This window comes from Lithobates pipiens, unplaced genomic scaffold (genome assembly GCF_037356315.1).
Source record: "Lithobates pipiens isolate NorthernLeopardFrog02 unplaced genomic scaffold, aLitPip1_a1.2 Scaffold_16, whole genome shotgun sequence".
Classification (NCBI taxonomy): Eukaryota; Metazoa; Chordata; class Amphibia; order Anura; family Ranidae; genus Lithobates; species Lithobates pipiens.
This window is the reverse complement of record NW_027507748.1, coordinates 148,718,841-148,741,860: the sequence shown is the minus strand read 5'-3', so window position 1 is coordinate 148,741,860 and position 23,020 is coordinate 148,718,841. Positions and strand designations below refer to the sequence as shown.

The 23,020-nt window shown below is 42.4% G+C and overlaps 1 protein-coding gene across 1 annotated transcript; it reads left to right on the top strand.

Annotated features, from left to right (window-relative positions):
* Positions 1–5: 5 nt before the first annotated feature.
* On the top strand, positions 6–22,718 carry POLDIP2 (DNA polymerase delta interacting protein 2). Its single transcript, XM_077480592.1, has 11 exons — positions 6–195; positions 3,533–3,614; positions 4,592–4,689; positions 6,713–6,809; positions 11,461–11,536; positions 11,710–11,817; positions 11,907–12,043; positions 13,565–13,591; positions 15,121–15,246; positions 18,150–18,229; positions 22,303–22,718. Exons 1-11 carry the CDS (start codon positions 44–46, stop codon positions 22,415–22,417), a joined length of 1,098 nt encoding a protein of 365 aa, XP_077336718.1. The 5' UTR covers positions 6–43; the 3' UTR covers positions 22,418–22,718.
* Positions 22,719–23,020: the final 302 nt, after the last annotated feature.

Here is a 23,020-nt window from a genome sequence, read left to right as displayed (position 1 = left end):
TACCGGAAGTCCGCTGCGTGTGACGTCCGGCTCTTGGACTACCATGGCGGCTAGACGCTGCCTGTCGGTGCTCGGTCGGTTCCGCCAGGGAGGCCTGGCCAGCGGTGTCGGTATGGAGCTCCGGCAGGCCCGGTCCGCTCTGCTGAGGCCTGTGTGCGGCTGCCGCTTCCAGCTGGAGCGGGCGCTTTCCTCTCGGTAACAGGATTGGGCGGGCATGTCTATGGATGGGGTCTGGGAGGGGATTCCATAGAGATCCACTGAGATCCCCTGTCACCTGCCGCCCGTGTGCACATTATACAGCGCACGAGTTTATGTAACTTCTGTGTAGTAGTGCAGTGCACGGGCTTTCCTTTGGGGGCCGCTGTGCTCTGTGGACACACAGCCTGCAGCTGTAAACATTGCTGTGGCACCTTGAGACTTGGCAGGATCACCTTGTGGTGACATAAGAGGCCTGGAATAGAGTGAGCTGCTTGGGGGGAGTCGTGTGTGTGTGTGTGTGTGTGTGTGTGTGTGTGTGTGTGTGTGTGTGTGTGTGTGTGTTCGTTCCCTCCCTCCATAGGGATCTGTGGCCTCACATGTGCACATGTTTAGTTTGCTAGAGCAGCATGTATTTTAGAAAGTAACTTTCATATAGGCATTGTTTACACAGGGCCTATTATAGTGTATGCCCACGGAGGGCCGGGTATACCTGTGTATCCCATTCATGCCCCTGGGGCACAGCGTCTGCACAGACAGTCCTTGGTCCCAATGTGTTATTCTTATGGGCATGTGTCCCTGAATGCAGACACTGAATTTGGTGACACACAGCAATATCGTACAGCGCCTGCATCCCATGTGGGTAATCCTGGTCCTGCGTGGTATAGCGCCCCCTGTGTGATCAAAGCCTTATTTTCATCCTTTCTGCCTTCTCTGTGTTTCTGATCTTCTCTGGACTCTGTCAGACACTTTCTATGTGTGCTCATGCTAGCAGTGGCTACACATTATTATGCCAGGTTCACACTGGTGCACAGTGGTTTAGCCACAGTGCTGGTGTATCCACGATTTGTGTGTGTTTAGCTATCATCCCATAGATTCTGTTATCACTTTTTTCAGAAGAGCAATTTCACTTTCACTTGTTTAGACACTTTGTGTTACACCTTATTGGACTTATTACTGCATCGATTTATATATTTAGATTTCATCACTTTAGGAATTTGCGCAGATCACCTACCTCTTTTTGTTATCCCATATAGATCTTTATTCATTTGCGCTACATTTTCTGAAAGCAATATGCTCAGCCTATGGGACCGTGGGTAAAATGCACAAAAACTGGATACACCCACGCTGTGGCCAAACTACAGCACACCATTGTGAATCCTGCAGTACTTTGATCGTGGATGCAATGCTCTGCAGGCTCCTGAGAAAAAAACATATTTTATTTTATTTTTTGACCTGAAAAACGCATGCATTTATTTTAATTATTTTTTTTTTACAGGGTATTTAACCAAAAATTTAACGTTGTAGCTTACCAATCATTAGATGTAGGGTTGCAACCATACCAAGTATTTGCACGAGTACTCGTGCAAATGCTCTGATACCTGGAGAGAATATCTTTGCAGTGAGATTTGAGCCCATACAAAACGTATGCGCCGCAAAGGGTCAAATGCGGTGCAATTACTGTCCGAATCGCATGCGGATTCTCACACTACTCCTGTGTGAGCCCAAGCTTGCCAAAATGATTTCAGCCTGAGTTCACATGAGTGTCGCGGGAAACCGCATGCAATTAGGACAGGAATTGCACCACATTCATGTTCAAATAGCATGTGATTCTCTGCAGTGCGAGCCTATTTATTTTGTATGGGCTCAAATCGCACCACAAAGGTGTTGGTTTAAACCAACTAGATGTGGTAGCTGCATTAGTTTTCTTTTTTAAGGGCTCATTCACACAGGGCGCAGACATGCATCTCCCATACAGGGCCATCTTTTACTGGCATGGGGATGCAGAGCTGTTGCGTGCATCCTTGTGCTGGCGTACCATTGACTTCTATTGGGACGCACAGCTGCATGGGCACAGCCACTATGTCCTAATATAACACACGGGTGCAGGTCCCCAAACGCACAATATGTGTTCAAGGACCCCCACCTACCTACATGTTACATTAGCAGCCGCATGTCCCAATAGAAATCAATGTCACAGGGATGCATGTAATAATTGTGCATCCCCATGCTGGTAAAAGACAGTCCTGCATGGTAGACGCATATCTGCACCCTACGTGGATGGGGCCTAAGACTTATAAATTGAACATAAAGACATAGAAACAGCAACCAGAGGGAAAGGTGGTGTTTTGAAAGAGAGCTGGGTTGATTTAACAAGAGTGTACATTATCCCATGCTGCAAGTATGTTGGCCATGAGCCTATCGTTCAGCACACATTCAAACCTCTCCGTTCATGGCCCATGACTGGAGATGTTTGTATGTGCTGAATGATGGGTAACCAGCTAGTACTATGTAAGGATTGTTAAGACATGCCTGTGTAAATCGAATGAGGAAACAGCACTTTAGTGGTCCTAGCCCAATATGTAACTTGCGAGCAGGCAGGCTATTGCATAAAAAACATGCAATGTCTCATCTGCAATAAACTAAACACACTGGCCTGCCCATAGTGTTCTGTAGAAGGTACACTGAAGTGCGCATGTACAGCTCAGTTTACATTTTTGGCATAGAGCTTATGTGCCGAGATAATTGAACTCCTGCGTTTGTACAGAAATGATATCATCCTATGCCGGTTATTAAAGATGGCATTGGGCTCCAGGAATGGCTAAGGGAGATGTTGGGCCAGGGAGGGAGCTCCCGAATGTGCAAACTGTTGGAGTGGAGGTTAGTATGCAGACTTTAGTTTCATTTTAATTTGCAAGCAGTGCTACAGTAAGTCCTCATTCACACTGTGCAATTTGTCATGCGATTTGACAGTTCCAAATAGTGTCACAAGTCGCACCCCATTGCCGACAATGGAACCATTCAAATTGCGGCGACTCTGAAAAAGGTTCCTGCACTACTTTTTTCTGATTTCATTGCAACTTTCATAGACTTCTGTTAAAGGAAGTCACAATAAAAGATCTGAAGTAGTGCGATTTTTATTTTATTTTATTTTTTTAAGCCGCCCTGGTGTGAAGCAGGGCTTAGACTTGAAGCGGAACTACACCCACTGATTTTTGTTAACAAGCAGTAACATTCAAGGTGTGATACCTGTCGGAGTTGCCAGTGTGCTTATATCTGCTCTCAACTGAATCTTCTAGTTTATAGCAGATCACATGTGCAGCACCATGGCAACTACAGATCTAAATAGAGGGTAAGTTGGCAAATTTCTCAGCTGTAAGGATCTGGAGGGTTTAGTTCCACTATAGTTTCCATAATATACCTGTTCCTTAAAGCAATTTGTAGCATTGGTTTTGAACTTCCTATGTTTATTTGTAGTCTGCAAGCATAGCTTTGGTAGACTTGCGTCATCGGTTTTTTAAATGTGGTTTTGGACTAAAATAGTTTTTCATTCCAGGAATAGACCAGAGGGTAAAGTTTTGGAAACGGTAGGGGTCTTTGAAGTGCCAAAGCAGCAGGGGAAATATGAAACGGGTCAGGTAAGGATTTTTAACTATGTCAACATCAGCTATAACATTATTATTTAACTTTTTAATTGCAGTTGGCTCATTTAAATCTGTCCCTTAATTTCTAAGCAACATCATCAGAAAGTTTTTCCTCATAGCTAGAATGATAGAAAGGAGACCAGCGCTGCTATTCCAAAAAACAAAGCAAAAATCAGTCTGTGGTTCTGTGCGTCTATCAGAGGCTGCTTTTTCATATACACAGCCCAGCCAATGGATCGCACAGTGCTGAGTGATCTTTCAGTTTTATGGATGAACAGGCGGCGCAGGCAGGCTGTGTCATAAACCGAACCAGTTTGATGCTGCTGATCATTCAGAAAATGGAAATCGCACGCAGTGTTGCAGCCACTGATAGACCCAGAGTGCTGCAGCTCTGACAGGCAGGCAATGTAAAAGGCAGAAAATGCCTGTAATCTGCTCCAAAGAAGCTCATGTTCTTTTTTTTTTTTTTTTTTTTTTGAGCTTAGGGCATTTTTCAGGCATTTTGAAACGCTCAGGTGTGAATGCAGCCTAAAGGACGCTGGAAATCTTGCACGATCAACAGTTATGTGCTTGGCCTGAATAAAGCAAACTAATGCAGCCAGCACATCAAGGATCGGTAAGCTGCAGTATCCCATTTTTGTCCCTAAGTATAGATATACTCAGTATAAAAAAAAAAAAAAAAAAAAAAAAAAAAAAAAAAAAAATAGTGGGGGAATTGGGGCAAAAAAAATGCAGAAAAAGAAAACCATTGCATCATCTTCCTGGTATTTGAAACAATCTGATTTAATATGGAAGACATTTTTATAGATTAGCAAAGTTATCTGCAATATAGAATTGTTTTTACTTTAGTTTAAATATTACAAAAATGTATGTGTATAGTCTACCCAGAGCAGAGTAGGAAGTTTTGTAATTTTGTGTAAGGGTAATGACTAAATTACTTTGTACTAAGCTTTTCAACTTTTTTGTTGCAGCTTTTCCTTCATAGTGTCTTTGGATACAGAGGCATCGTTTTGTTTCCATGGCAAGCAAGACTTTACGATCGAGATGTTGCTTCTCCTGTCTCAGAAAAGTTAGTTTGATAAAATTATTTTGCTAAACTGGACCATATGTCCTGTGACGTTTGCTAAAGTTTGGTTCTTCTGGAAGATGGTGTCTATCTACTCTCAACTATTTAAATGTTTTGGTAGTTATTTATTTGCTGTTTTCCCACAAGTACCTACCTCACTCATGTCCCAACCACTTCTAAATATGCTCCCCTTGTAAATGAGACATGGATACTTTGCTCATTGTACAGAAAATCATCTGTGCAGGTTAGGTGTTCCAGAAGGTATTAAAAACCTATACACCAGGGATATGCAATTAGCGGACCTCCAGCTGTTGCAAAACTACAAGTCCCATCATGCCTCTGCCTCTGGGTGTCATGCTTGTGGCTGTCAGAGTTTTGCTATGCCTCATGGGAGTTGTAGTTCTGCAACAGCTGGAGGTCTGCTAATTGCATATCCCTGCTATACACCGACTGAATTTATAGAGGATAAATTTGATCTCCCTAATATATGTTCCCCTTTGAGATGCCTCATGGGAATTTTTGACCAAGAGGAGTTGGATGTGTACACCAAGCTGTTGCTTGGGGTTCTATATTGTGGGGTATGGAAAGTCATAGCTAGGAGGTGGATCTATGGGGAACAACTGATGTTAGGGATGTGGTTGAAATTTGTGAATGCGCATGTTCTTCTCTACCGTATGATGTACGAAGCCAGCTCCCAAGAAGTTTAGGTTTGTTGACTTAAATGAGACATTGGGAGATGATTTGGATCAGTGAGGGGGAAAGGGTGTGGAGACGTTGGTCTTTACTTGTTTCATGTTGATAGTCCTCACCTGAGGGTGAGGGTGTAGGCTTAACACACTGATATACCTGAGGGGATATTAGAAGACTTTTGTATTGGAGAGAGCAGGCCCCACAATGTCACTAAAGCATCCACTGAGAGAGATCCCTGCTCCTAGAGACAAATCTGTTCAGCTTCACACTGAACTTGGACATCAGAAGGTGCACATCTGGGGTACCCCATCGCTGGCCCAAACACTTATGGGAGAATATACCACTCCACCGGAGACTGTTGCTGCTGGCTGAGTAAAAAACACCTGTCAAATTTCCTCACCAGGAATGTGGAAAACAGGGAGTTCTGCCCAAGATAGAATGAAGTCTACTACCTCCAGGGCCACCCAATCACCTGTAGGTGATGGTATAACCCTATGGTAATGGTCATGAAGATTCTGTGTCCTGCAGCATACGATAACATTTCTGAAACTTTGGGGCACCTGCAAGCAAGAAGACTTTACTATTTGCTAATTGACATCCATTATACATAACTCCTACTTGATTTTGAACAATGGCTCTTATGTGTTTATGTTCAATGTATCCAAGGCTGCAGTGCCATATAATCATTTGTGATCTATTTTTTCTAGGGATACTGCAACCCCCCCAATTCCAAAAAATTTGGGAACGCGGTGTAAAGTCTACATAAACACAGAATGCAATAATTTGCAAATCTCATAAACCCAAATTTTATTCTTACTAGAAAATAGAAAGCAAGAGATTTGCATTGCCCACCAGTCTTATCAAAATTAGCCCCATCTACACCAAAGCTCATGATGTGGCATCATACAAAGCTGAGACAAAGATTGATTTTGACAAAGTTGAGTGTGACTATTTACCTAATTGGACATGTCCCATAGCTTGAGAAACTGAGTTGGCATTGGGCTGGAAGGCTGTGGTCCTTTGTAACCTTTAAGCCTCCAATTAATGATAGCAAGAGAGTCTAGGGGAGGAGTACTACTGTTAGGAGCCATAAGATCATAAGCAATGAGTATCACAAGCATACTGATTTTACGGTTGTAGGCTTAGTAACACGTTAAAGTGGCTTGCGCCCCTTTTGTTAACGGGGGGCAACATCTGCTTCATCTTCTAAGTTTAGAAGGGTTGTGCAAGCATTGTGCCTGAAAATAACTTTACTAATTTCCCTCATGTCAGAGAAATCCTAGTATGAATCACTTCCTTTTAGTTGATATAAAAAGTAGTTGTCTTGCATTGACAGGACAGAGACTTCAGCAGCTCATGGATCCAAAGAGGTCAAGGGCAAAACTCATACCTACTATCAAGTACTAATTGATGCCAGAGACTGTCCCCATATAGTAAGTATGATTTACAGAATTATATTGGGAAAAACAAAACGTAATTCTTAAGGGGAGTTGCTGTTCTATTTTCATTACATTTGATTAAATGTGGGGCTTTACAGATGTGGGTCCCAGGCCTGGAACATGCCACTCCAATAGTCTGGATTTTCTTCTTTTTTTTTTTTTTCTTTTTTTTTTAGTTTAGGTTGTAGCTGTTGGTTACAGCTCCTCTTATGCATGGGTTTCTTACCAAGATTTTTACACAACTGTATTTTCAAAGGGTTAATCACTTCTAAATGATTGCCGACCCCACAGCTATTAGAAAAGGGCAGGTGCATCAGCTGATTAATGAAGAAAAAGTCACTCCCATTCAGATGCATTTATACATTGACATATCCAAACAAACCGCTTTTTCTTCAGAGTTCAAACAATTAGGAATCTGCAACAAGTTTGTTAAAATTCCTTGCAATGTAATTTGATCAACCAGAGGGAAAGTAAGGCCTCATTCACCATCAGTTTAGCCACTTTAAAAACATATCAGTGCTAATCCGTTGCTTCATCCGTCTTCCATTCCATTAATCTCCATTCCATTAATCTCCGTTTTGTTCCGTCTTCCGTTCCATCATCTGTTAATTTACTTGTTTGCATCCGTTTCGATCCATTTACAGCAATTTCTGTGGCTTTGATGTCCCAGAAAGCATTGCTCCTCCCATGCTGCATTGCAGTTTTTAGTGAATGACTCCGTCCTTGCTGTGTCCTTCCTTTTTGTCCTTGTGTGTGCTATCTGCGTTGTGCGATAGATTCCATCAATTTTTGGGACAGCGTGACATTGTTTGTCATATTTGCCTATATGTGGAGAAAGGAGCGTAAAAAAAGATTGTGACTAGGAGCTGCTCCAGGGAGACGTCTCTGGCCATGGTTCTCCTTGGGGATGTACTTCCAGTGTCCTTCCTATTGTCCAACTACTTCCTGGGTTATAGGTTAAGTTCACAGATAAACGAAAAAACAAGAAAAAAAAAAAATGATTTCTTCAAAACGTATCTTAACTGATTGGACGTTGTCGGACATTGTCCGTTGATGTCAGTTAATATCCGTTTTCACGGATCTCGACGTAGCCTTGTACGTTAAAAAAATAAATAAATAAAACGGATAAAATCGGAAGTGGAGGTTAACGGATAGTCATCCGTTTGCCCTTAGGAATGCATTGTTGTCCATTGATGGATGGAAGAAAAACGAATGGTCCATTTGTGTGAAAGGGGCCTAAGGCTACATTCACACTGCTGCGGCGTACGAGATTGGATGTGATTCGCACCGCACTGTAGTGCAAATCACATGCGATCTCTGTGCGATGCGATTTCAGCCATACAGATAGTATGGCTGAATTCGCATCACATCCGGCCCAAACTCGTACAGGACCCTTTTTTGGTCCGCAGCAGAATCTGAACGCATGGGTGTTCACACTCCTGCAATATGCGAACTGATTTGGAGGTGTCATTAACTTTTCACTGACACTCCCAGCAGTTCGCATAGGGCAGTGTGAACTGCCGCCGGGAGGCATGCGATGCGGAAACCCGCAGTAGATTCGCAGCATTCCCGCATCGCAGCAGTGTGAACCCAGCCTTAAGCCTCTACATTTTAGCCATTTCTCCTTCATTAAATGTTCTGCTGGCTAATTATACACTGCTGTATCATCTGTAATCGTATATATAAACAAGAGTTTGATAGACAGTTGGCCATAAACATTCAATTCAATTGTATCATTTTTCCTTTAGATTTACCAAAAAACATATGCGAGGTCAAAACTAAACTTTCAATTGTATTTAATTATGCAGGCCCTTGCACTGCATAGGTTTAAGGTAAATCTAAAGGAAAACTGTACAAGATAATTTCAAATGTATGGCCAGCCTTACTCTTTAAGGTTATTGCACCTTTCACCTTCTACAGAAACTATGAAGGCAGAACAGGCTCTGTGAAACCCTGTTAAAGAGGAAGTAAACCCTGATGAGTTTACTTCCTCTTTTTTTCCCTGCAAAGGTAAAGCATAATGGACTACTATGCATCGCATAGTAGCCCATTATGTGTCACTTACCTGACACAGGAGCCAGCGAAGTCGCCGCGGTCCCCTGTAGTCCGCCGCATCCATCTTGCTGGTGGCGTCTCGCAGCTCCGCCGCTGTCATTCGTCGAAGCCGCGATGACGTCACTCCCGCGCATGCGCACGGGAGTCGACAAATGCGGCAGCTCCATTCTTGGAACTGCCGCGTTCAGTGCGCCTGCGCGCCGCTGTCTACGGCGCATGCGCCGTAGACAGCGGTGCCCGTTTTCGGGCAAATATCTCCTAAACCATATAGGTTTAGGAGATATTGCTTGGACCTACAGGTAAGCCTTAATCTAGGCTTACCTGTAGGTCAAAGTGGTTTGTAAGGGTTTACAACCACTTTAAGTCTTTGCTGGCCTGTTATAATGCAGGTAGAGGTGTTTATTTTTATTTTTTTTTTCAAAAATAAATAAATAAATAGGTGGTTGAGTTTGGGGGGTGGGTGGTACAAATGTAATTGAGCTGTGTTTAACATCACATTCAGCTAAAAAGGCAGTGGACAAGGGTGTTCACATGACACAGCTAAAATGATCCTCTACACAGGGCGACAGATGATTGGCAAGTTATCAGATTGGACAAATCAAATGAGATAACTATTCAGACTGGAATAGTTGCAAATTTAGAGCAAGCCCGTATAATTGGAGAATAATCGAGAACCTAAACCAAAAGTTTTGTGTGCCGTCTCTGTATTTGACTGTGCGAGGTCATGTCGGTCTGCATTTAAAAAAGTAATGACTTTACCAGAGGTTCCTTTAAAAAAAAAAATACAATTGGGCTGTAAACACTTAAGCCCCAGACCATTTTGCAGCTAAAGGACCAGGCCCCTTTTTGCGATTCAGCACTGCGTCGCTTTAACTGACAATTGCGCGGTCGTGCGACGTGGCTCCCAAAAAAAATTGGCGTCCTTTTTTTCCCACAAATAGAGCTTTCTTTTGGTGGTATTTGATCACCTCCTGCGTTTTTTGTTTTTTTTGCGCTATAAACAAAAAAAAAAAAACGGCAATTTTGAAACAAATGCTATATTTTTTACTTTTTGCTATAATAAATATCCCCAAAAAATATATACATTTTTATTTTTTTCCCTCAGTTTAGGCCGTTACGTATTCTACATATTTTTGGTAAAAAAAAAATCGCAATAAGCGTATGATTGGTTTGCGCAAAAGTTATAGCGTCTACAAAATGGGGGATAGTTTTATGGCATTTTTATTAATAATTTATATTTTATTTTTACTAGTAATGGCAGCGATCAGCGTTTATTTATTTATTTTTTTTTTTTCTGCGACATTGGAAAATTTTGACACTTTTTGGGACCATTGGCATTAATACAGCAATGCATTGATTACTGTAAAATTGTCACTGCCAGAGAAGGGGTTAAGTGTGACCTAGTGTGTGTGTGTGTGTGTGTGTGTGTGTGTTTTTTTTTTTTTTTTAAACTGTAGGGGGCGTGGCTTGGCGTGTGACATCACTGATCGTCGTTCCCTATGACGGGGAACAGACAATCAGTGACAAGCTCACTAGGAAGCATGGGGAGAGGTTTGTTTACACTTACCTCTCCCCGTTCTTCAGCTCTGTGACCTGATAGCAGGACACTGGCGGCGATCGGGTCCTGCGGTCACGAAGCTCAGGACCGGGTCGTGAGTGCACCGTGGGCACGACCCACAGCTGGACTCTTAAAGGGCAACGTACTTGTGCTTGTGTCCAACTGTGCCATTCTGCCGACGTATATCGGCGTGAGGAGGTCCTTTAAGTGTTTAATGTTTGAGTGCAATAACATTATGTAGAAGCAGAGCTAGATGATCAAGGAGGAACTTTCACATTTAGTTACACTTTTTTAAGATTGTAGTGAGATTATTGATATATAATTTTTTTTTTTTTTTTTTTGGTTGTATGCTTCTAGGTTTGAGTTTCTATTGGTGGTGTTTAAAGAAGTACAGCCATAGCTCGTTTGGCTGTGCTTCTCCTATAGATCACAAGAGTGCAGTTCATTTTGCACTCCTGTTACCCATTTTCAGCAGAGAGGAAGTCCACTTTCTGCTGATGTCAGTCGGTCCAGGCTTGGCATCATCACGACCATGGAGTTGGGATCCGCCAGATCTTTGAACCAACACCCGGCTCAGGCTCTCGGCTAGCTGCTGAAAGCCTGAGCAGGCCACCCCCTCCACAGCCCAGTGCTCCAGTGAGCAAGGAGGGGGGCAGAGCAGAGAGCTGTGATGGACAGTCATCTGCTCTCTGCTCAGGGAGCCCTGAGAGCCGAGCAATCGGCGGTGTTCTATCACTCAGCTCTGTGTAGACATGCCAGGGGACAGAGCATCAGACTGATCCACCTAGGTAAATATGAATCAAAAAAAAAAATGCAAACTCATACTTCTTTTGATCTGTGTGTTTTAATGTAATTGTTATCTTGTATGTCCTCACTCTGTACGTTGCTGTGGTAGAATGTACTATATAAAACAATAGCCGTTTTACTTCTGGGTGTCATGGGTTACTGCACAGTATTGCTCTTTGTACCATAGTTGGTAAGCCCTGGTGTGTTTTATAGAAATTAAATATCCTGATTTCTGTTTCTTGTTAGTCACAGAGGTCACAGACGGAAGCAGTGACGTTTCTTGCAAATCATGACGATAGCAGAGCTTTGTATGCAATTCCTGGTAAGTGAGGCTTCTGCTTCTTAGGTATTTGTTGGCATGTTGTCATAATGATCAACTGAAACATAGTTTTTTGGCAACATTATTAAAATTGCTTTACATGTTTATTTTTCACGCTTTGTCACTTAGCATAATTATAAATGTATATTTCTTTCTTGCGTTCTGTTTACACAAAGGATTAGATTATGTAAGTCATGAAGACATACTTCCATACAACTCTACTGATCAAGTACCCATACAGCATGAACTGTTTGAGAGATTCCTGAGTTATGATCAAACCAGAGGTAAAAAGCACAAATACTTTCCTTTCTTCAGAGTAAAATGAAATTAAAGTTAAAATCAGATTTCATTTTAAGACAATTCACTCTTGCAGTGCCACCATTTATAGCGCGGGAAACATTGCGTGCTTGGCAGGAAAAGAATCATCCGTGGTTGGAGCTCTCAGATGTACACAGGGAGACCACTGAGCATATTCGGGTCACTGTAATCCCCTTCTACATGGGAATGAGGGTCTGTATTATTATTTTTATTTATTTTTTTAATTGCTGTGATGTGTTGGGTTGGCTTTAAAATTAATCCATCAAAATACCAATTTCTTGTGTAAGAAGCCTTCAATTCCTTGAACCCTTAAGCTACGTAATCATTTTGGGTTAGTAAAGGTAAATCTCTCCTTTTTTCACTTCTGACTAGTAGTCAGAATGGTAACTTTTCTCTCTGAGGCTACATGCCAATATTTTGTTTTCAGAGATTTATTTTCAGATGTGTTGAATGTAATAAACACTTATTTTTTTTTTTTTTTATTTGTATTTTTTTCCACTTATACACGGTTGATGCCACATTGTAAAAAGAATTTCAACTATACTTTTATTTAGTGTGGAGAGTAGAGAAGGGCTGAATTCCATCTTTTCATACACTTCACATAGTTTGGGCCAGCTTGGCACCGACATTTTGAGGCTGGTAGATGTGCGGTATAAAGTGTATGTAGCTGCGGCTACATACAGCATACGCACTGTGTTCCGGTTTTGAGCCGAGATTTCCCGTCTCATACCCAGAACACAGTAGAATCTATCACAGCAGCGCTCAGCCATTCAGAGAAAGCAATGTAATCCCTCAATGAATACTTAGCTTCTTCTGATTGACTGTGTCAAAGGTTGTGACATCAGCCCACTACTCTGACTCATTGATGGAATACATTGCTTACTCTGACTGAGCGCTACTGTGATGGGCTCTACTGTTTCGCTTTGTTGTGGTAGCAGTTGTCACTATGACATGAGGTGGGGTGAAAATCCCAGTGTGGTTAGTTGTTTTAAACAGAAGTTTGGGGGGGGGGGGGGGTCACTATATTAAGATGAGGGCACTTGTATTGACGACTCTCCTAACTTTGGAGGGTGTATCCTCACTTCTAGTCATGTCTCCATGAGCTGCTAGATTTTTTATTTTATTTTTTTTTCTGCTTTTTCACTAACCCTTACCAATTGGTCTGCTTTTATCCCTTAAGGACCACCCCACGCAGAGGGCGGCCCTCCTACATGAAATCAAGTACAGGTACATGATTTTGTGCAGTGGGTCTGGGGTGCTTGCGTGCCATCGGCGACCCCTTTCCTGCTGTGATTGTAAATAAGAGAGGCAGAACTATGGTCAGGCTATGAACCTGAGTGACGGTGCATATTTTGTAGCACTGATCGCTGTATTAGTGTCACTGGTCCCCAAAAAGGGTCAGGTGTCTGATTTGTCTCGCTAAACATCGCTGATTGCCTCAATTTCTAGTAAAATAAACATTCCATAATTCCAAATTAAAATATCTAGTTTGTAGGTGCTATAACTTTTCTGCAAACCAATCAGTATAAGCTTATTGGTATTTTTTTTTTTTTTTACCACACGTGTTATAAGCTTACCTGTAGGTAAAAAAAAAAAACTTTTGAGAGTTTACTACTACTTTTTAATGAGTGAATATGCTTTAAGAATGTAATGCAAAAGAGTTTATGGTATGTACTGTGTAATCTAACATTTCCCTTCTCTGTTTCACTATAGGAAGCCCAAAATTCACATGTTTATTGGGTAATTATCTCTTTGATTTCAGTTTTACCATTCTAAGATAAATGTTCCTTACAACATTTGTAAGCCATTGGAGGATATCATTTAACTCTCGATTTTGTTACTAAGTCAATGGCTTAGAGTAAACAGGTAGTAGAGCCAAACTTTCACTGTTCTGGGTCATTCCCTGACTAGGCATTTAACCACTTGAGATCCGCGCTATTGCCAAATGACGGCATTAGCGCGGATCTACTTTTCCGGGACTACGTCTATTGACGTCGTCCCGGTTACGAGCGGCCTGCGCGCCCCCTGAGGGGCGCGCTCTGTGATCGGCGAGTCCACGAGACTCGCCTGATCACCTATCCGTGCAAGGGGTCGATCCCGACCCCTTATCACGTGATCAGCTGTCAGCCAATGACAGCTGATCATGTGACAGAACGGAGCCGGTAATCGGCTATTATTCCTCCTCGCGCTGACAGCGTGAGGAGAGAAAAAAAAAGCCGATCACCGGCGGCCGTGATCGGGACATTAGTCCCGATCACGGCCAGCAATACAGCTGACCACCTGCCTCCTGCCAGTGCCCACCTGCCCACCGCAGTGCCATCCTGAATGAAAGTAAGTGCCCCCCATCAGTGCCACCCAGCAGTGCCCATAGTGCCCACAGTGCCACCCACAATGCCACCCACAGTGCCATCCAGCAGTGCAACCAACAGTGCCACCCACAGTGCCCACAATCTTCCTTAAAGGTGCCGCCCATCAGTGCCCAGCAGTGCCGCCCATCAGTGCCCAGCAGTGCCGCCCAGCAGTGCCGCCCATCAGTGCCCAGCAGTGCCGCCCATCAGTGCCCAGCAGTGCCACCAATCAGAGCCACCTATCAGTGCCACCTATCAGTGCCCATCAGTCCCATCTATCAGTGGTACCTATCAGTGCCCATCAGTGCCACTTATCTGTGCCCATCAGTGCCGCCTTATCTGTGCCGATCGGTGCCGCCTTAACTATGCCTATCAGTGCCCACCAGTGCAGCCCATCAGTGCCCACCAATGCAGCCCATCAGTGCCCACCAATGCAGCCATCAGTGCCGCCTAATCAGCGCACTTCAATGAAGGAGAAAAATGACCCGTTTGCAAAATTGTATAACAAACTATTAAAACATGATTTTTTTTTTTTTTTTTTGCATCTTTTTTTGTTTGTTTAGCAAAAAATAAAACTCCGAGCTGTAACTAAATACCACCAAAAGAAAGCTCTATTTGTGGGAAAAAAATGATAAAAATTTAATTTGGGTACAGTGTTGTATGCCCGCGCAATTGTCATTCAACGTGCATCAGCGCTGAAAGCTGAAAATTGGTCTGGGACTGAGGGGGGTTTAAGTGCCCAGTAAGCAAGTGGTTAAAGATGGGGGGGGGGGGGGAGGGGGTGTAATTATTATTATACCTATTCTTTCTATTAATTGACTTGTTTCTGGGTATTTGTACTCGCACATATAGTACAAGATATTGTTGGTTCAATAGGATATTTTTAGTCATACATTTTAATCGTTGCTTTACCCTGTATAGTGGCGTTACTGCATCCGCCTTGAGAATCTTGGAGCAGAAGTTGTTCAGCTAAGAGAACGTCACTGGCGGATTTTCAGTCTCTCTGGAACTCTAGAAACTGTGAGAGGTCGAGGTGTTGTTGGCAGGGTAAGTTCTGTGTCCAGATAGATTGCAATGTTTTTAAGGCTCTATTCGCACCTGAGCATTTTGTAGCTCAAAGCTCCCAAATCCTCAACATCCAAAATCCCATGGTTTTCAGTTGTCTGATCACACATCACACCTAAGCATAGTGTCGCTTGATGCTTGCATCTCAAAGTATGCATGCTTGTTTAAGCTACTTTGTTCAAGTGTTTTAGGCTTCAGTAAACATTAGTGGAAGCACCTATGAAAATGTACAATTTTTTTTTTTCCCCAGTAACTAGCTTTCCATTGGCAGAAAAAAAAATCAAAAAGAAAATGTCCCAGATGCCTGCAAAACACACTGAAAAATGCCTGTATAGATGCTAAAAAGATTCAACTAAAGATACTTCCCTTAAGTGCGAATGCAGCCTAAAGCAGAAGTAGACTCTGGAAACTCTGTGAAGGACAAGACCGTTTTTAAGGATACTGCACTAGCTGTAGGCATTCAGAGGTTGCTTTTTTGCCTAGGAACATTTTGGCATTCCACACAGAGATCGGACTTAACAGGCACATCCAGAATGAATGGCGAATGCAGCCTTCAGATGGGGGAATCCAATGTAAAACTACAAAAAACAAACTGGGAAGGCGCAAACACCTAGTGCATTACCAACAATTTATTGGAAAGATATAAAATCGATTTTAAAAAATGAATACTCACAAAAGTGCAACAAGTGAGAGCATGCAAACCAGAAGAAGCCGTGTGGTGCAGAATACACGTACTCCGACACCCAACTATACTGGCAAACTGACACATTTCGGGGACAGACCCACTTCCTCTGGGTTATAGCTTCCCAATACATTTTTGGTAATGCACTAGGTGTGTTTGCCCCTTCTGTGTGTGTGTGTGTGTGTGTGTGTGTGTGTGTGTGTGTGTGTGTGTGTGTGTGGTAGTTTTTTTTTTTTTTTTTTTTTTTTTTTTTTTTTTTAGCTCTATATTTTGTAATCTATTCTGCTGTATTGCGTGGATGCAAGGCAGGTTCTTCAGCCTCATAGCTGTATATACGCAGTGTGACATCTTACAGGGACTGGAAATGTTTGTCTCCTCCTGTTAGGCATAATAAGAGGTGGATGAGGTAGATAAATGGGATTATGCATATGGGTATCTTGGATGTCGATGGATGCCAGGTATTCCCACTTGTCTCACAGATGAAATAGACCTTGTGGATTCCACACAGAACTTTGTAACTTGAAAGTGCTTGTGTAGGGATTTTAGGTCCACGGTAGGACCTAAAATCTTTTTATTTTTTTACACTGTGAACAGGTTAGAGTCTTTTTGAACCTATTCTCCAGAGCTATTGGAATGACTACTCTGATACAAGGGATCAGTGCAGTCTCACCAGGGCCCAGATCAGATTAGTGATCTTCCGCTGACACCGGGAGATCGCCGATTAGTGACAAGTAGAGGAGGAGGGAGGGGAGGACTCTGACTGAGCCGCCAGGATGATACCCCCACAATGTGCGGCACCCGGGGCAGACTGCCCCTTTTTTGTGCCATTATTCTTTCAACCACATGTTGAAAACAGTTTTCAGCCAAAATTTCTATTTACCTCTTTTGTATTGCTTACTACAGTGAGTTCCCTGTGGACTCTCACAGTGCGGCAGGGTTATCCAGGGGACAAGTCTTTAAAGCTTGGTTAGTGTCCAGTCACCTGAAGGTATCGGCCTATACAACAGGGTCTGTGAATATCAAGCCTATACTGTAATTCAAGATACAACATTTACATCTCAACGTTCCTTTACTTTTTTTATAATTCCGTGCAGAAGAATCCAGCCCACTACTACCTTTTGGGGATCGCTGGATTACACTTTGATATTATCAAGGGTCTGGAACTTGGAATGGGTGAATAGCTGGTGATGGCTTAAACCTTCATGAATATGGTAGCTTCATTGTATCTACACAGTACAGCAAAATAGATGACAGAAAAGTTTTAGGTAAAAGGGCAACCGATGAATGTCTACTAGTGATGTTTTAGGTTCTTGCAGGTTTGAGGAGTGAGTTTGTTTTTATTTTTATTTTATTTACTTATTTTATTTATTTTTGACCAGTGGAAAGTTAGCAACTAGGAAAAAAAACTTGCAATACATGTTTTTTTTCACACTTTTTTTTTTTTTAAGTGCTCTCGTTAGTCGTTCCCTAACTAGGCATTTAAAGATGGGGGGGGGGGGGGGGTTGTGTCATAGCTCCCATTATTATACCTATTCTTTCTATTAATTGACTTGTTTTTGGGTATTTGTACTTGCACGTATAGTACAAGATATTGTTGGTTCAATAGGATGTTTTTAGTCATACATTTTAATCATTGCTTTACCCTGTATGCATTACTGCATCCACCTCGAGAATCTTGGTGGAACTTGGAATGGGTGAATAGCTGGTGATGGCTTGCACCTTCATGAATATGGTAGCTTCTTTGTATCTACACAGTACAGAAAAATGGATGACAGAAAAGTTCTAGGTAAAAGGGCAACCGCTAAATGTCTACTAGTGATGTTTTAAGTTCTTGCGGGTTTGAGGAGTGAGTTTGTTTTATTTTTATTTTTTTGACCAGTGGAAAGTTAGCAACTAGGAAAAAAAACTTGCAATACATGTGTCTTTGTCACACTTTTTTTAGGTGCTCTCATTAGTCTCTTGGGCCAAATACGCCCGACGCTTGTAGCTCAGAGGAAGCGCATGTGCTTTTTCAGGCTTCAAGCAACACTATGCTCAGGTGTAAATGGGTCCTTGGAGTAAGGGAACTGCTCATGAACATTAATAAAACAATGTAGATATGTGTAACTTGTTTCGATATCATTGCTATCTATGTGTATTCTTTATATAGCCAGGCTGTTTTTTTATATATATCTTTTATATCTTTTTTTTTTATGTATTTTAGGAGCCTGTTCTGTCTAAGGAGCAGCCAGCTTTTCAGTACAGTAGTCATGTGTCTCTACAGGCCTCCAGTGGCCATATGTGGTGAGTTACATTTGTGCTTGTCAATAAACAGAATACACATTTATTGTGGATAACCTTGACCTACCAGTTCCAGCGGAGTGTCTGATCCTGTAAATGGAGACTTCTTTATGTTAAGGAGGACATGAGCAAGGCTATCTTTGAAACCACTTTTATACTTTAAACAAGACTCGTGTGTATCCAGCTTATAGCTTTGTGATCATGAGCACCATGGTCACAAAATACCCCCGATATGGGCAATACAAGTAAACTATGATCACAAATGTTTAATGGTCTAGCTGAGAATTTCTCCTTGTGGTTCCAGACTGATACTCTGAGCATAGGACTGCCACTGCTGGTTCTGGATATATCCCCATCCATTGCAGCTTGTTCAAAAAGTTCCTTATACCCTATTATCTTTTGGATTGGGTGAATTTGTTATTTATGAATGAGTGGATGCATGTCTGCAGCTGCTGTGTGTCCGGTATGGCAATGTTGTCATTTTAATTCATTGTTCTGTCGGAGGTGTACTTCTGTTTTTGTATTTCAATAAAGCTGTAATCAATGCAGTGGGGACGGAAAGTATTCAGACCCCCTTAAATGTGTTCACTCTGTTATATTGCAGCCATTTGCTAAAAACCTTTAAGTTAATTTTTTTTTCCTCATTAATGTTCACACAGCACCCCATATTGACAGAAAAACACAGAATTGTTGACATTTTTGCAGATTTATTAAAAAAGAAAAACTGAAATATCACATGGTCCTAAGTATTCAGACCCTTTGCTGTGACACTCATAAATTTAAGTGCTAGTTCCCACCAGACGCAGTTCCGTTCAGTTCTGTGTGCTTTTTTTTCTGCACTGAAAATGCATGCAGTGTTTTCCATGTATTTCAATAGCTCTAGTTCATACCATGCAGTCAGTTTCCAGTGCAGACACTGACTGGAAACTGACTACATGGTGTGAACCAGAGCCATTGGAATACATTGAAATCACTGTGTATGCATTTTGTGCAAGAAAAAAACGAACGGAACTGCGTCTGGTGTGAACTAGCACTTGGGTGCTGTCCATTTCTTCTGATCATCCTTGAGATGGTTCTACACCTTCATTTGAGTCCAGCTGTGTTTGATTATACTGATTTGGACTTGATTAGGAAAGCCACACACCAGTCTATATAAGACCTTACAGCTCACGGTGCATGTCAGAGCAAATGAGAATCATGAGGTCAAAGGAACTGCCTGAAGAGCTCAGAGACAGAATTGTGGCAAGGCACAGATGTGGCCAAGGTTAAAAAAAAAAATTCTGCTGCACTAAAGGTTCCTAAGAACACAAGTAGCCTCCATAATCCTTAAATGGAAGAGGTTTGGGATGACCAGAACCCTTCCTAGAGATGGCCATCCAGCCAAACTGAGCTATCGGGGGAGAAGGGCCTTGGTGAGAGGTAAAGAAGAACCCAAAGATCACTGTGGCTGAGCTCCAGAGATGCAGTCGGGAGATGGGAGAAAGTTGTAGAAAGTCAACCATCACTGCAGCCCTTCACCATTCGGGGCTTTATGGCAGAGTGCCCCGACAGGAAACCTCTCCTGAAGGACTCCAAGATGGTGAGAAATAAGATTATTTGGTCTGATGAGACCAAGATTGGCCTTAATTCTAAGCGGTATGTGTGGAGAAAACCAGGCAGTGCTCATCACCTGTCCAATACAGTCCCAACAGTGAAGCATGGTGGTGGCAATCGAGGGAAAGATGAATGCGGCCAAGTACAGGGATATCCTGGACGAAAACCTTATCCAAAGTGCTCAGGACCTCATACTGGGCCGAAGGTTTACCTTACAATAAGACAATGACCCTAAGCACACAGCTAAAATCACGAAGGAATGACTTCACAACACCTCTGTGACTGTTCTTGAATGGCCCAGCCAGAGCCCTGACTTAAACCCAATTGAGCATCTCTGGAGAGACCTAAAAAGGGCTGTCCACCAAGGTTTACCATCCAACGTGACAGAACTGGAGAGGATCTGCAAGGAGGAATGGCAGAGGATCCCCAAATCCAGGTGTGAGAAACTTGTTGCATCTTTCCCAAAAAGACTCATGGCTGTATTAGATCAAAAGGGAGCTTCTACTAAATACTGAGCAAAGGGTCTGAATACTTAGGACCATGTGATATTTCAGTTTGTCTTTTTTTAATAAATCTGCAAAAATTTCAACAATTCTGTGTTTTTCTGTCAATTTGATGGGGCGCTGTGTGTACATTAATGAGGAAAAAAATAACTTAAATGATTTTAGCAAATGGCTGCAATATAACAGAGTGAAAAATTAAGGGGGTCAGAATACTTTCCCTACTGTATACCTGTTGATTCCTCTCTGATATTCTTGTGGACCTGTAGTCACCTTTTAGTTTAACTGAGGAGGTCTGTCAGTTAGTTTAGTTTTATACAGATATTCATGAACAAGGGGCCAATGTGTTAAGTTGATATAGAGAGCGTAGCTGATGTAACCTTTTTGTCAGTAATTGACAGAAATCTTTTTTTTTTTTTTTAGGAGAAACATAAGCATGGCCCCATTAAAAAGGGTGGTTTGAAAAGTTTAGGGGCAGTAGCAAGTAGTGCTGAGTTCAGAGATCAGTATTACGTAACCTGTAGTGCAGGGGTCTGTAATATATAATGCAGCGGTTAAGGAGGTCAGTACTATGTAATGCACAGTTTAGGGGTCAGTAGTATGTAACTCAGGAGGTCAGGTGTAAATAATGCAGAGCACAGGCATATGAGTAGTGCAGAGTTCATAGATCAGTAGTATGTACACCAGAATTCAGAGGTAAGTAGTAAATAACACAGAGGTCAGGGTCAGTGGAATGTAACCGAGCAGAGGTCAGTGGTGCGTAAAGGCCTGATCACACTGGAGCAGTGATTTCACATTCCGCACTGAGAGAGCGCTATTCACTGCTAAGGCAGATAGCACACAGAAAACCACTTCAACACAGTCTGGAGGTGCAGTGCAGTGAGGTGTGATTAAAATGTAGACATGCTTCATAGTATGGCACCGCATAGCAGGTGAAACGCACTGCACTGCTGTGTGGTGACACGAATGAAGTGAAATAAAAAAAAAAAGGGGGGGGGGGAGCTGTGTGATGTGATAACCTGCATCATACCGCGCCCTGGTGCACATCACTGCACCAAAATGCACTTCTGCCTGCTCACTAAAACACTCGGATTTGGGTGAATGGGCCCTAAGCCTTGGTTCACACTACTGTGTGCTGTCTGGGGCAACTCATTCATTTCAATGGGCTGCCCTACCCGAGAGAAACGTGGGGAAAGAATTCTCTAGGCCTTCTGAAAAGTTGCCCTGAATCGCATTTGTTTTGACGTGTGTGAAAACGCACACCGTTTGTGTGGCGTGCCATTTAAGAAGTATCTACAGCCCTAGCCATTTACCAATTCCCCCTTTCAGACTGCTACCACAATAATACAAAATACATTTGGATATCTCTGGCATTGCAAGTAGCAGCCTTTTATAACGCTGCCAGCTCAGCACTAACTCCTGTGACACTGACCCCCTGAAGTTACCTATTTTGCAGCACCTCTTTCCTTAATCTCTGCTGTGGCTGCTTTAACACAGACACCACTCCGGGATCTGCTGGGCATGGGACTCTGCTCCCTGATTGGTACTGTCTCTCCTGTTCCCATCTGGCCCGCCCCTTACCTAGTACTTTCCTTGACTGTAATGTAGAATGCTCCTGTGATCTGAGATATAGCCGGGGCGGTCAGGAGCAGCGTTGTGGTCTACCGGTCAGGTGGGTGTGATCGATTGGGTTGCTGATCTGAGTCTTGGAGGATAAAAAAAGACTTACTGGCAGGATCACCAGGTGAAAATAAAAACAAAAAAACAAATCGCCACATCTGAGGAAATTGGTAAGCTGCATTATACATATTTTTGTTTTTGGATTTAATACCGCTTTAGCCAAGATAGTATTGAAGCCAGAGCATTAGAATGACTTGACTTGTGGTATCTATCACTTTCTGCATGGACACCCCTGCATTAGCACAGGTTTGCTTTGCGAATAAATGTGCACTTGCTCAAGCACATCTTGTATTTTTCCTTCAGGGGAACCTTCCGCTTTGAGCGACCTGATGGATCACACTTTGATGTCAGGATTCCTCCTTTCTCTCTGGAGAGTAACAAGGATGAAAAGACGCCCCCATCTGGTCTTCATTGGTAGTGATGATGCACAGCCTTGGCTGAAAAGCACTTTGTTGAACTGTTTTCATCAGACTGTGTCTCAGACTATGAACAGGAAGCTATTTGTCAAATCCCTATCCCCAGACATCCCTTTTTGTTTAGTTTGAGATGAGGATGTGTGTCCCTCCCCCTCCTGAACACTCAAGTTGCTGCTTTATATTTAATTTCCTACACTGCAGGTATTGTCCCGATCACACGTCCTCCTGAAACATCAGAGCCTTTTGGGAATTTTTTTTTTTTTTTTTTTTTTTTTGAATAAAGCAATACATTTCTTGATGTGACTGTGTTGTAACTTTCTTAGAGTGTAGCATTTCATAATCACTGCATAATGTAAGATGGCATAGCCTTCAAGTTAACTGATGACAATATTCAGTTAAGAATTGGTAATCTGCATGTTTGATTTTGGCTTTAATATCACTTTAATTTAAAGTCTTATTCCATCTTTCCTTCCACTGTAGCTTGGACAAAGCTGACCCAAATGAAATGTTTCCTTTACTAATTACTGTGCCTGCTGTCAGCACTGTATAAACTGCATGTAGCACTGTTCTCTGTCAGCAGTGTCAAGGCAAGGAATCCCTGTCTA

Bases quoted from the DNA above. Each gene is read 5' to 3' on its own strand.
- POLDIP2 (XM_077480592.1), top strand. From the start codon at position 44: ATGGCGGCTAGACGCTGCCTGTCGGTGCTCGGTCGGTTCCGCCAGGGA. The intron at 196-3,532 runs GTAACAGGATTG...TTTTCATTCCAG, and splicing joins GAGCGGGCGCTTTCCTCTCG to GAATAGACCAGAGGGTAAAG. The intron at 12,044-13,564 runs GTCTGTATTATT...GTTTCACTATAG, and splicing joins CCTTCTACATGGGAATGAGG to GAAGCCCAAAATTCACATGT.